The 11,325-nt window shown below is 44.4% G+C and overlaps 3 protein-coding genes across 3 annotated transcripts; 1 reads left to right on the forward strand and 2 right to left on the reverse strand.

The window, feature by feature from the left end:
* Positions 1–7,149: 7,149 nt before the first annotated feature.
* Positions 7,150–8,118, reverse strand: LOC116164294 (histone H1.3-like). Its single transcript, XM_031478443.1, is given in 2 exon segments — positions 7,150–7,560; positions 7,562–8,118. Coding segments are annotated over 2 exon segments (810 nt in total). The 5' UTR covers positions 8,036–8,118; the 3' UTR covers positions 7,150–7,224.
* A 2,034-nt stretch (positions 8,119–10,152) lies between these two features.
* On the reverse strand, positions 10,153–10,664 carry LOC116162836 (histone H2B). Its single transcript, XM_031476561.1, has one exon. It carries the CDS (start codon positions 10,581–10,583, stop codon positions 10,212–10,214), a length of 372 nt encoding a protein of 123 aa, XP_031332421.1. The 5' UTR covers positions 10,584–10,664; the 3' UTR covers positions 10,153–10,211.
* A 90-nt stretch (positions 10,665–10,754) lies between these two features.
* On the forward strand, positions 10,755–11,290 carry LOC116162834 (histone H2A). Its single transcript, XM_031476559.1, has one exon. The coding sequence runs from the start codon at positions 10,870–10,872 to the stop codon at positions 11,242–11,244; it is 375 nt and encodes a 124-aa protein (XP_031332419.1). The 5' UTR covers positions 10,755–10,869; the 3' UTR covers positions 11,245–11,290.
* Positions 11,291–11,325: the final 35 nt, after the last annotated feature.

Raw genomic sequence — 11,325 nt, forward strand, 5'->3', positions numbered from 1 at the left:
AGCATATCATACCTATCTGTCGTTTTTTCAACATATTTGGATTGAAATAATTTTGATGCGTGTAATTACTCAAAATAAATATTGGAAAATGATTATAATTGATTGATTTAATTTTGGATTGGGTACCTATTATCAAGGTGAAAAACCCAGATATCAAATTTCGTCCACATTTTTTCTCGCATATTGAAAGTCAATAGTCGACCTCCCCGTTACATAAGTTACAGAAGCAAATACAAGTATAATTAGAATGGAAACAATCTAAGAGTATGTCTCCATTAATGAAAAGTGTTGTGGCAGTGGTCAAAGTGGCCTGATGAGTGCCAACTCCCGTTGTCGAACGAAGGTGGGGGGCAAAACACCGCCGAACATAAAAACGAACATTAGGGCGCAGGCATTTGGACTAGGACATTAGGACGCAGACATTGGGACGCAGACACTGATGGGGCGCGGACATTAGGATACAGATCCTAGGCTAGGACTAGACGTTGTAACGCATACACAGATGAAATAAGTACAATAACATTGGTTTCAATGTCTGCGTCCTAATGTCCACGGCCTATCGTCTGCGGTCTATTCCCTTTGCAGTCTACTGTTTTGCGGTCCAATGTCCGCGTCCTAATGTCTTGCAGTCCAATGCCATAGCGCCGGAATTTTGTTTCAAAGGCAAAAATATGTTTGGTAAATTTTAGAGTAAACCGTATTTTTCATAATTTTTACGTTTTGCGTTTTTATTCAGTACTTGCTTTACATGATATGTAGCAAAATAAGTTGTCAATAGTTTTCATCATTTGAAATCACATAATGGAACTTTCTCGGAGCAGGGATTGTACCGCGTCGTTCTAAAGGCTTTCTATTGGCCAATTTGAATTATTTTGAATATATAATTCTCAACTATTACAATTAGTAAAATAATTAATTATACTACTGTTTTAATAAATTTTATATACATTCGTCTTCGTCCTATAAAAGGAATAATTTTTATCACCCAACAATGCTGTTTGTATATTACGACACTGGCAGGCATGCCTTGGTGACAAATGGTCACAGTTTTTTTGAAAGTATTACCTGTCCTCTCTCTTTTCTAGTCTAAGGCTATACACATATTCAGGCTACACTACAGCACTTGATTAAGAAAGCAGACTCGTCCGCCATTTTGGAGCCCACTAACAGTCTGTCAGATATAACGCTGTGTTGTTTGATCCTTATAATTGTGTTATATTGCCAAGGTAACTTACTGTCATGAGAAGCACGTGTTTTGCAAGCGTCAATTGTCAGTGGGCTCCAAAATGGTGGACCAGTCAGTTGTGGTATATACAGGGTGTTACACGACCGTTCGAAAAAAAAAAATCGGGTTGTAGAGGGCATCAAAACAAGCACTTTTTCCAAATAAACCGAGGGTCCAACGTGTTTCGTTTGGGAGCCACCCCCCAAAGAGTGTTGAAATCTGCATTTCTTCTTTAATTTTTTTCTCAGCAACCATAAGAGTTACAAAGTCGGGTGGCATGTCTTTGAATAGGTTTTTGGGTATGCTCTTTCCGATTTTGCAATTTTTTTTTCAAAATTCCTACCCCTAAAGGGCGCACCCCTAAACTAGGGTGCAAAAAAAAATTCTGATTTCGACGAAATTTGGTATCTGGGGTTTTTTTAACATGAAAATCACGAATCTGAAATTAGTTTTTGAAAATTCGAAAAAAAAAGTTCCACTGCAATTCTTGGCGGGACAACGAAAATAGAGATAATTCCACGAAATTTGTTGTGTACATACTAAACGAGTTAAGGAACAAAACTGTCGAACAGTTTTTTAAAATAACTTTTCAAACAAAAGTTATACTCATTTGAATGTTGGTCCTTCGGGTCGCGAAGTGTCCCAAGCCTACTAGTAAGCCATAATTTCGCATGTGTTGGTTGACAATGTCGCAAAAACAAAAGATTAACGGTTTGAGTCGATATTTTGTTATTTGGAATTAATTCGGTCATTAAATGATTAAAAAATTCGATGTATCGATTAAAACACCTACCAAGGTATCTTAAAGCGCTGATCGATTATTTACTTACAGGAATTATTATAATTATTTTTTTTGTTTTGTTTTCCTCTTTCCTGATAGCGTTGGCTATTGTGCCCATCAATAGGTATGTTGGTAAGTATGATTTACATAGGTACTATCCCTAGATTTCCAATGTGCGTGTGTGAATTTTTTTTTTAGGATCCAACATAACTTCACCAGACACAGACACTAATCGTTACTTGATTTTAATAATCCGTGCGATTAGTTAACCAGACTAGGCCTGACCATAATAATAATAATAATAATTTATTGTCTCTGATCAACGTTATTGACATAGACATGGTCACAATGAAAGTTTGGTATAAACAACACACATATACATAAAATTTACAAAAAAACAAAATATAAATATTGACGAAAGGTCTTTGCTTTGCGTCATAAAATATGCCAAAGAATTAGTATTTACATCATATTTAGGAACGTGCACGTTGACGCGTTAAAGCAAATCCAAATTCAAGCGCTTGCGATCGGACGTTGTTGAGGGATTAATTTTAAATGTAAGTGTATAGGATAAAAAATATTGTGTGCACCACGGCACGAAAGTTGTTTTCCGGGCCTCAGGAAGTGGCCAGCCTCGGCTGCGCCTCGCCTGGCCATATCTTCCTTCGCCCCGGAAAACAACCACTTTCCCGCCTTGGTACACAAAGTACTATTGTAAAGTTGATGATGATTTCTCTGAAACGAGACGTTGTATTGAAAATCTCTCAATGGTGTTTTGTAAAGCTCTAAAAGTGTCTCAACGAAAGGAACCGTTTTCTACTAACTACTGCACTTCTTTCTGTCCTCTTATCAAAGTACGGGGAGGAGAGAGAGGGTTGGAATGGAACTAGTTTTATCCATCATGGTACTCTACTGAAAGGTCTCGACGAAAGGAAATAATTTCTACCAACCGGCAACCATAGTCCTCCTCGACCTCTTATCGTGATCGGGTTATTCCCTTATACCTCAGGAACGGGTTGTCGGAAGAGGGTACTGACAAAGGGCGATTGAGACGTCTGCAAGAAATATATCCATTGGTGATGTCAAAACAAAAGCTATTTCGGTTAAAAAAATGCGCTTTATCTGCACAAGAGTTGTGCACAATTTATACTTGTTTATTTTTTATACCTGTTCAAATAACATCAAAAAGATTAAAACAAAATCGGCGCAAATTTCGGTTTTTCTGGTATATCTTCGAAAGTAATCGGCATTTATGGATTTCTTTAAGTGAGATAATAACTTTTTCATTGCACAACTTTTCGCTAATTTGACCATCGTCGTATATTTTATGGTTTCCGAGATTCTCATGATAGGCATCCTTATCTTGGACACTGTATACTATATAGTATTTCTAAAACACTATAATAGCGCAAAGATTTTTGTTTACGGCGCATTTTAGCCCATGATGAAAGGTACAATGTAGTAGAAAAAACATGTTAAAAAACGTAACTTTGGAAAACGTTAAGTTAGCTCCCCCCCCTCTCACTTTTGTGGGGGGTTCCGTTCACTTGGAACCTCCGAAATATATTTAAGGATAACCAAAATACAAGAATGGCGCAAAGATACATTTTTACGGCACATTTTAGCGCATACCTGAGACTACAATTTCGTATGAAGATGTTTAAAAAAAGTAACTTTGAAAAACGTTGAGGTGCCCCCCCCCCACTTTTTGAAAATTTTTCATGCCTTAACAATGATGGCGCTAGCTTTAATTCAAGTGGCGCAATTGAGCACATAACCAAATGTATCAGATGACCTAGTTACAAGCGACGAAATACGTAGGGGGGGGGGGTGGCTACGTACACTGGCCCTTCCCAAATGTTTTTGCGGATTTCTAAAAAACGATAATTGCGCAAGAGTTTATCGGTGGCGCATATGAGCGCATAACGAGCGCATTCATTTTAAAATAATACGACTATCAAATCTCTCGGTGGGGGGGGGGGGGGGCAAGTTAACAGACCTTTTGCAATATCGCTTCTTGCCTCTGCGGATAGAGCCGACTAAGTTTGAGAATGCAAAATTTGTACAAGGAGCGGTGCCTATATCTAGCTAAAGCATCTACACCTTTTCCACTTTTATTCGAGAAGTTGTAAATTGTATTTGAGAACACGTCAAAGTAGATGCGAATAGTCAGTTGGATTTGAGAAAACATCAAATGTATTTGAGAATAGTCAATTGTATTTGAGAAAGTATCATTTAATTTTATTGTGTTTCAGAATGTAATATTATTCCTAATGAATTATAATTAAGAATCAAATTTTTATAATTCCGCTACTGTATGTAGTCCCGCAACAGCAGCAGCAGCAGCATCAGGCTATGTTATACATGTGATTTTGTTTTTCTCATTTTCAATTGATTCTCAAATACTTAATTTTACCATTTCTTGAATACAATTTACTACTCTCAAATTCATTTGATGCCTTCTCAAATACAAATCACTATTCTGAACTACATTTGTTGTTTTCTCAAATACATTTGACTATTCTCAAATACAATTGATACTTTCTCAAATTAACTTGATAGTTTCTCGAATAAAAGTGAAAAATGTGTAGACTAGACCAAGGAGAGTGTAGTATTATCGTACCTAGTGTACCTATTGATAAACTTTCGTGGAAATTAGGAGCAGACAGGCAAAGATTGAAGCCGACTAGTACTATCGCCAAAGTAAAAAGGTCACATTCCAGTTGACTCATGCAGTTTTGTCTCTCAGTCAACATCCGGTAGATACAATCTATTCAGGAGATAGGGGAATGTGCATAAGTCTTGAATTTGAAACCGACATTATTTCTAGTTCAATCATGATTTATTCAATGTGCATTATTTTGAATTACATTTGGAGTCCCTAATCCTTCGCCGAACTCTAATTTGCAGGTAAATTGTTGTGTTATATGATTGATTAAAAACACTATTTTTATTCAGTGTCCGGTTGACGGTTGTAAGGGATAACGACGAATCGTGTGCCCTCTAAAAACGGCATAAGTTTCCCATGGTTAGGCCATTGTGTAATTGAATATCCTTCACTCAACGGTTAGGCGTAGCTTTACGATCTCAGCAGTCTCCAATTTCTCAGACAGCTACCGTTCTGTACAAGAAACTGAACTAGCTGTCGCAAAGTAAATTTAAAGACCTTCACCTTTGTCAGTGGTCTACACCTCATCGCGTATTTAGCATCGTATCGTATAGAACAAGTAGATGAATGAACCGCAAATTATCTCTAGGTTATCAAAAGGAGATATTTAAAGCCCAATTTGTCTGCGAGGTGTAGTGTGGCGGTAATGGTGATTCATAATCATAACAATGTTCATGTGCATAGTTGGCGAATTTAATAATGCATCACCTTGCGGACCAACCCCGAATAATGTAGGGATCAACGACCGGTCTCGCACCTCGAGCAAAGATTAAGGGTGTCAATTATCCTTAATAATGTTAATGAAATACGAAAAGCTCACTTTGAAAAAAGCAGATTTCTAATTGCATTAGCCGATAAAAGGATGATCACTACCTGGGCCGCCGTCGAACGATGATACTAAAACATGGCGTTTAGTAATGCAGGATGTGAAGACGTACTCAAGAGACCTATTACTTAAAGTGTCCAGGTCTACTTGTTCTTAGAAAGCGCAGGGCCAGGAAACAGCACATCCACCTTATCTTCTTCGTTGTGTTTATGTCATTACGCGAGACATAACTGAACGAAAATACCTTGGGCGAGACTTATATACGCTTTGAGAATTACCAATCCGCGTACACGATTAGATTGAGGGCGCGGCTAATGAAAACACGCATAGGTAGGGAGAAGTTATAAAATCCCAGTAGAAAAAACAATTATTTCATAGTGCTTCGAGTAGCCGTTCCGAACACAACTTCCACAGTTCCACCTTGACCGACGACCATCTCCGGCAACTTTATGGAGTTTGGTCGCATCCGACCAAGAGAACAGGTATCACTGGCGTAAAAGGTGCTCTTTTCAGAGCAGGATTTGCCTCGAAGGGGCAACCAACCCCGTTGCCGCCGTAGGTGCCACACCGATGGAGTCATTGCGGTGCAAGATACTGCGGGCACCACTCGGTGGTATGTAGGATTTCCAGCATACTGCCAAAGAAAGATCCAAGCAAATCGGGGGGACAAACTGAACAAAATGGTATGTAATATTGATATTTTGTGCTTGTCCTATTATGTTCCTCGGTACTGTTCCAAGCCTAAAATAGTTGACAGTTGAGGCTGGCTGTCACAGTACCTCCCTAATCCGAATTACATCACTGTTTCAAAGCCTACAAAATCGCGGTGTGTGAGGCTGCACATCGGCAGTGATTCAAATCCATTTGCTTTTCCCATTATTACTTTTGCCTTTTTCCCGGTACTGTACTGGCGATGGCAGTTGAGGCTGGCTGTCACAGTACCTACCCAATCCGAATGTATCATATATTTTTCCCCCTCTTTTTTTTTTCCCCCTCTTTTTTTTTCCCCCTCTTTTTTTTTCCCCCCTCTTTTTTTTTCCCCCTCTTTTTTTTTCCCCCTCTTTTTGGCGAGCGAGGCGTACTTGGTGGGTCTTTTCGAAGACACCAACCTTTGCGCCATTCACGCGAAACGAGTCACCATCATGCCCAAGGACATCCAACTGGCGAGACGCATTCGCGGCGAACGCGCCTAAATAGGAGGAAAGGTCTTCCCGGACGATATTTCAGAAAACAAAAAAAAAAACGGTTCTTTTAAGAACCACCGACTTGATGCGATAAGAAAAAAGAGAACCTACTCGTATACTTGCATCCCCTGATCCGCATGTTGACTTTTCCTTATTCCGTTAGGAGGGACAGCCGTCTCGTTTGGCGTGGTAACTAAATCCCCCGCGCCGTTTTTTTTTTCGACGGTCCGAGCCGATTGCGATTATCGCTCCCGTGAAACGATCTACGTGTGGAGGAGTAGACACCGTGTCGGTGATATTTCGAGAACATTAATACTTATCCCGTTCAATATCTAAACTCACTCTCTCACCCCCTGTTCGGTTTGTACCCACACCTAACCCAACCTAACCTCACCTCTCCGAACTGATCGCGCGAATTGTTCGTTAGTTAGTTTAGCCCTAGAACGGTACTTTCTTTCGTGTAAATGTCTTATTGTGGCCCTGAAAAGGGCCATTTATTTATGTTCGAGAGAAGAGGGATGTCGTCTCCTCGCCGCGAAATTATTTCTTCTTGGGCGAGCCGGTCGCCGGTTTCTTCGTCTGCTTCGCCTTCTTCGGTTTGGGGGCCTTCGGCTTTTTCGTGGGCACCTTCGTCGTCTTTTTCGCCTTCGAGGGAGATTTCGGCTTCGACGGAGAGGAGGCCGCCGCCTGCGTTTCCGGAGCGGAAGACGCCGACGCGCCGGCCCTCTTCTTCGCGGCCGCCGCCTTTGCCACCTTCCTCTGGGGAGATGCGGTCGCCGGCGCCTTCTTTTTCTTCGGGGACGACTTCGACGACTGTTTCTTTACCGACGCCGCGGGGGACGCCTTCTTCGCGGGAGAGGCGGCCTTCTGGCGTCGCGGGAGAGGCGGCCTTCTGGCGTCGCGTGGAGGCCGCCGCCGCCGCGACCTTCTTCTTCTTTCCCTTTGCCGCCGAACCGCCGGAAGAGGGAGATGCCGCGTCGGCCGCCAACTTGAAGGATCCCGACGCGCCTTTGCCCTTCGTCTGGATTAGGGCGCCGGAGGCGACCGCTCCCTTGATGTACTTCTTAATGAACGGCGCCATCTTTTCGGCGTCGATCTTGTACGTCGTCACGAGGTACTTCTTGATCGCCTGAAGCGACGATCCGCCGCGCTCCTTGAGACTCTTGATCGCCCCGTTGACCATGTCGGCCGTCGGAGGATGGGACGGCTTAGAGCGGGCGCCCCCCTTTGTTCCCTTCTTCTGCTGCTGCGAGGAGCTCGCGAGAGCCTTCTTGGCGGCGGCGGGAGGAGAGGCTCCCCCGCCGCCGGTAGACGCTTCGGACGTCTGATTCGCGACCGCCGTGTCTGCCATGATTACGCTCGTCGGGGTTGATAAGATCGTGAAATGTTATAATAGATGATAAAACGTCGCCGAGGATACCGCGCCGAGTTAGAACGTGCGTTTGTATGAGAGCCGCGTTCGAATCTCGGTAACCCCCTCGAAGCGCTCGGACCGCTTACGGAATTCCCGCGAACCGCGGCGCGCGGTCTGTCTTCTCCTTCAACGGTTCTCTTGCTCGAGATGCTTCCGTTTCGACGACCGCGACGCCGTACCGACCGCCGTTTCGACGTCCGCCCGCCGCGTCGCACCTGCCGAAGGACCGATCTCTCGACCCCTCGATTCGCGACGCGCTGCCGGGCGGCCCGCGCCTCCGGCGCGCGCCTTAAGCGACGAAGGCGGCGAGTCGAAAAAGCGCCGACCTACCTTCGCCGAGTCGTCGAGACGCCGGCGAAAACCGGGCGTCCTAGAAGTACGCTTCCCTCCGACGCCCAGATCTATCTAGACGAAACGACGAAGGTCCCGTAGGTCCCTCGTCGTAATCGCACCGCTCGCCGACGTTCGCACTGCACGGTGGCGCGACGATGCGCCTCCCGTAACAACTTCGCGTAAAGGTAGTCTTCCCGATATTCCACGTCGTCGAAGAAACGAAAATGGTACGGCACGCGGGACGACCTTCGGCCGCCGTAATCGGACGAGGAAGAAAATTCGCGATCTCTCATTCCGACGATATTAACTAACGGATACCCGCGTTGCCGAAACGAACACATCCCGACGCTTCAATCGGAAAGTGCGGATCGCCAATTTTCCTCCCGATTAACGACACGTCCTTGCAATCGGAGACGCGAACGTTGGCGCCCGCCCGGCCTTGGGTCCACGTTATCGCGTAGATGTGCAATTCTGCAAGTCTCTCATTTTTCTCAGATAAGAAAGCGTATCGTAAGCGTGTCGCGAAAGCGATTGCTCTCAACTTCCGGGTCCGATTTCCTAATGGACGTTATTAAATATGATAAATAAAACTCAATTCGAACAAAGATATTATCGGCGCCCATCTTTCAACACGGAAAGGCGCACAGCTAGGTGTCGCGACTTCGCGAGTCGTATTAATCACCATTGACGAGAGCGAGAGGAAGATGTAAGCGGAAGCGCGATGCCGACTCTGCAGCAGCTTTTGAATTATACAACCTCCGGAAATGAAATTGATATTTCCGTTTGCTTGCGGCTCCTCTATATAATATGTGAAACAAACGGCGAGCAAAAAACGATAAAATCCATCTCTGCACTTTCTCTACGTTCTGTGGATTACCGAAGGAAAATAGCGCCGCAAAAGCATTAGGAGGGCTTTCCGTTTCGTACAATTTGCGATGAACGGGTCACTCGATCTGGCAACGCCGAACTTAAAAATGTTCCCCTCGTTTATTATTTCGCAAATTTCGCGACAACAAACGAAAATTGATTTAATCGGTTGTTAGGCAATCGCCACCCCTTTCCTCCGCTCGAAGGGTCCACTAGGCAGAACGCTACCGCGCCGCCGATTCGGAGGTTGTTATGCACGGCTCGGATGATTAAAAAAAAAAGTAATGGAATGCCGATTACAAATAACACGCATTGTCGTAAAAGTGCATATCCAACGACGGTAACTTAGGTATATATAATTGCTTCAGAAAATTCGTATTCGATTACCGATTATAAATGTAATCCATTACTTTGGCATTTTAATCACCGATACCTTTATTTTTAAACTTACGCCCCACACGCGCGCATAATGTACGGTTAACCGTTCTTTGACCATCAATGATATTAAAACGGTATTATCGATAAGGCCGGATCTTCCGTAAGCGTTTAAACATCCGTATTGGGTAACCGGCGGCCGTACAAAGTCAAAATTGAAATTACGTACAAGATAAACAAACCGCAGGTCTACCTAGTTAGAGACGGGAAAATTCGGAGCTAGCTAGCACCTCATCAACTAATGGAACAAAAACCATAGGAGCATTTCCGGTTACCCGCTGTTCCGATTAGTAAAAATGTAAACAACCTAAATTACTACTATGCGATCAAAAATGAGTTGCCGACATACCCCCAAAAATATATACCTATAGTTCTTAAACTCGCACCAAAATTCTTTATTTCCTCTCGTGAAAATGGAGTCGTGGTTCTGAAAAGAACCGTTTTTTTTTTTTTTCCAGCAAACGACAAAGGCGGCCTCTTACTTGGAGCTCGTGTACTTGGTCACCGCCTTGGTGCCTTCGCTGACAGCGTGCTTGGCGAGCTCGCCGGGCAATAGGAGTCTGACGGCGGTCTGAATTTCCCGACTCGTTATCGTCGAACGCTTGTTGTAATGCGCGAGACGGGAGGCCTCCGCCGCGATACGCTCGAAAATATCGTTGACGAAGCTGTTCATGATGCTCATCGCCTTACTGCTGATACCGGTATCGGGATGCACCTGCTTCAGGACCTTGTAGATGTAGATGGCGTAGCTCTCCTTCCTCCTTCGCTTTTTCTTCTTATCGGACTTCGAAATGTTCTTCTGGGCCTTTCCCGCCTTCTTGGCGGCCTTTCCGCTAGTTTTCGGTGGCATATTTTGCAAATTGCGCGATGTAAAAGAGTTAAAATTTCAACCGTACCCCACCGGCGCTAGGCGAAAACTGATCGATGCGATGATACCGCTTACCTACTTAACGGCTTCGCGCACTACTCTAAAGCACGCCCCGCTCATCCCATTGGACGATAAAATTGCCTACATAAGCGCTCGCGGCACAATTTACGCCGGCAGTTCACATCGACGATCGCAAGCGAGCGTTACTCGATACGTTGACATATTCACTCGCGTAATCTATTTCGTTTTTACTTGATAACATTTCACAATGTCCGGTCGCGGCAAGGGCGGTAAAGTTAAGGGAAAGGCGAAGTCTAGATCGAGCAGGGCGGGACTTCAATTCCCCGTCGGGAGAATTCACAGACTGCTGAGGAAGGGAAACTACGCGGAGCGAGTCGGTGCCGGCGCTCCCGTCTACCTCGCCGCCGTCATGGAGTACCTGGCCGCCGAAGTTCTCGAATTGGCCGGCAACGCCGCTAGAGATAACAAAAAGACGCGTATCATACCGCGCCATCTGCAACTCGCGATCAGAAACGACGAGGAATTAAACAAGCTCCTCTCGGGCGTCACCATCGCCCAGGGTGGCGTTCTCCCGAACATTCAGGCCGTCCTCTTGCCAAAGAAGACGGAAAAAAAGGCGTAAGAAGTTCGACGACCCCGTAAAAATCAATCGGCCCTTCTCAGGGCCACCACTTTGAATTCAAAATAGGAACAAAAAGAAATG

This window comes from Photinus pyralis, unplaced genomic scaffold, assembly GCF_008802855.1.
Source record: "Photinus pyralis isolate 1611_PpyrPB1 unplaced genomic scaffold, Ppyr1.3 Ppyr1.4_LG2, whole genome shotgun sequence".
In the NCBI taxonomy this organism is placed as follows: Eukaryota; Metazoa; Arthropoda; class Insecta; order Coleoptera; family Lampyridae; genus Photinus; species Photinus pyralis.

Coding starts and splice junctions, on each gene's coding strand:
- LOC116162834 (XM_031476559.1), top strand. CDS start 10,870: ATGTCCGGTCGCGGCAAGGGCGGTAAAGTTAAGGGAAAGGCGAAGTCT.
- LOC116162836 (XM_031476561.1), bottom strand. CDS start 10,583: ATGCCACCGAAAACTAGCGGAAAGGCCGCCAAGAAGGCGGGAAAGGCC.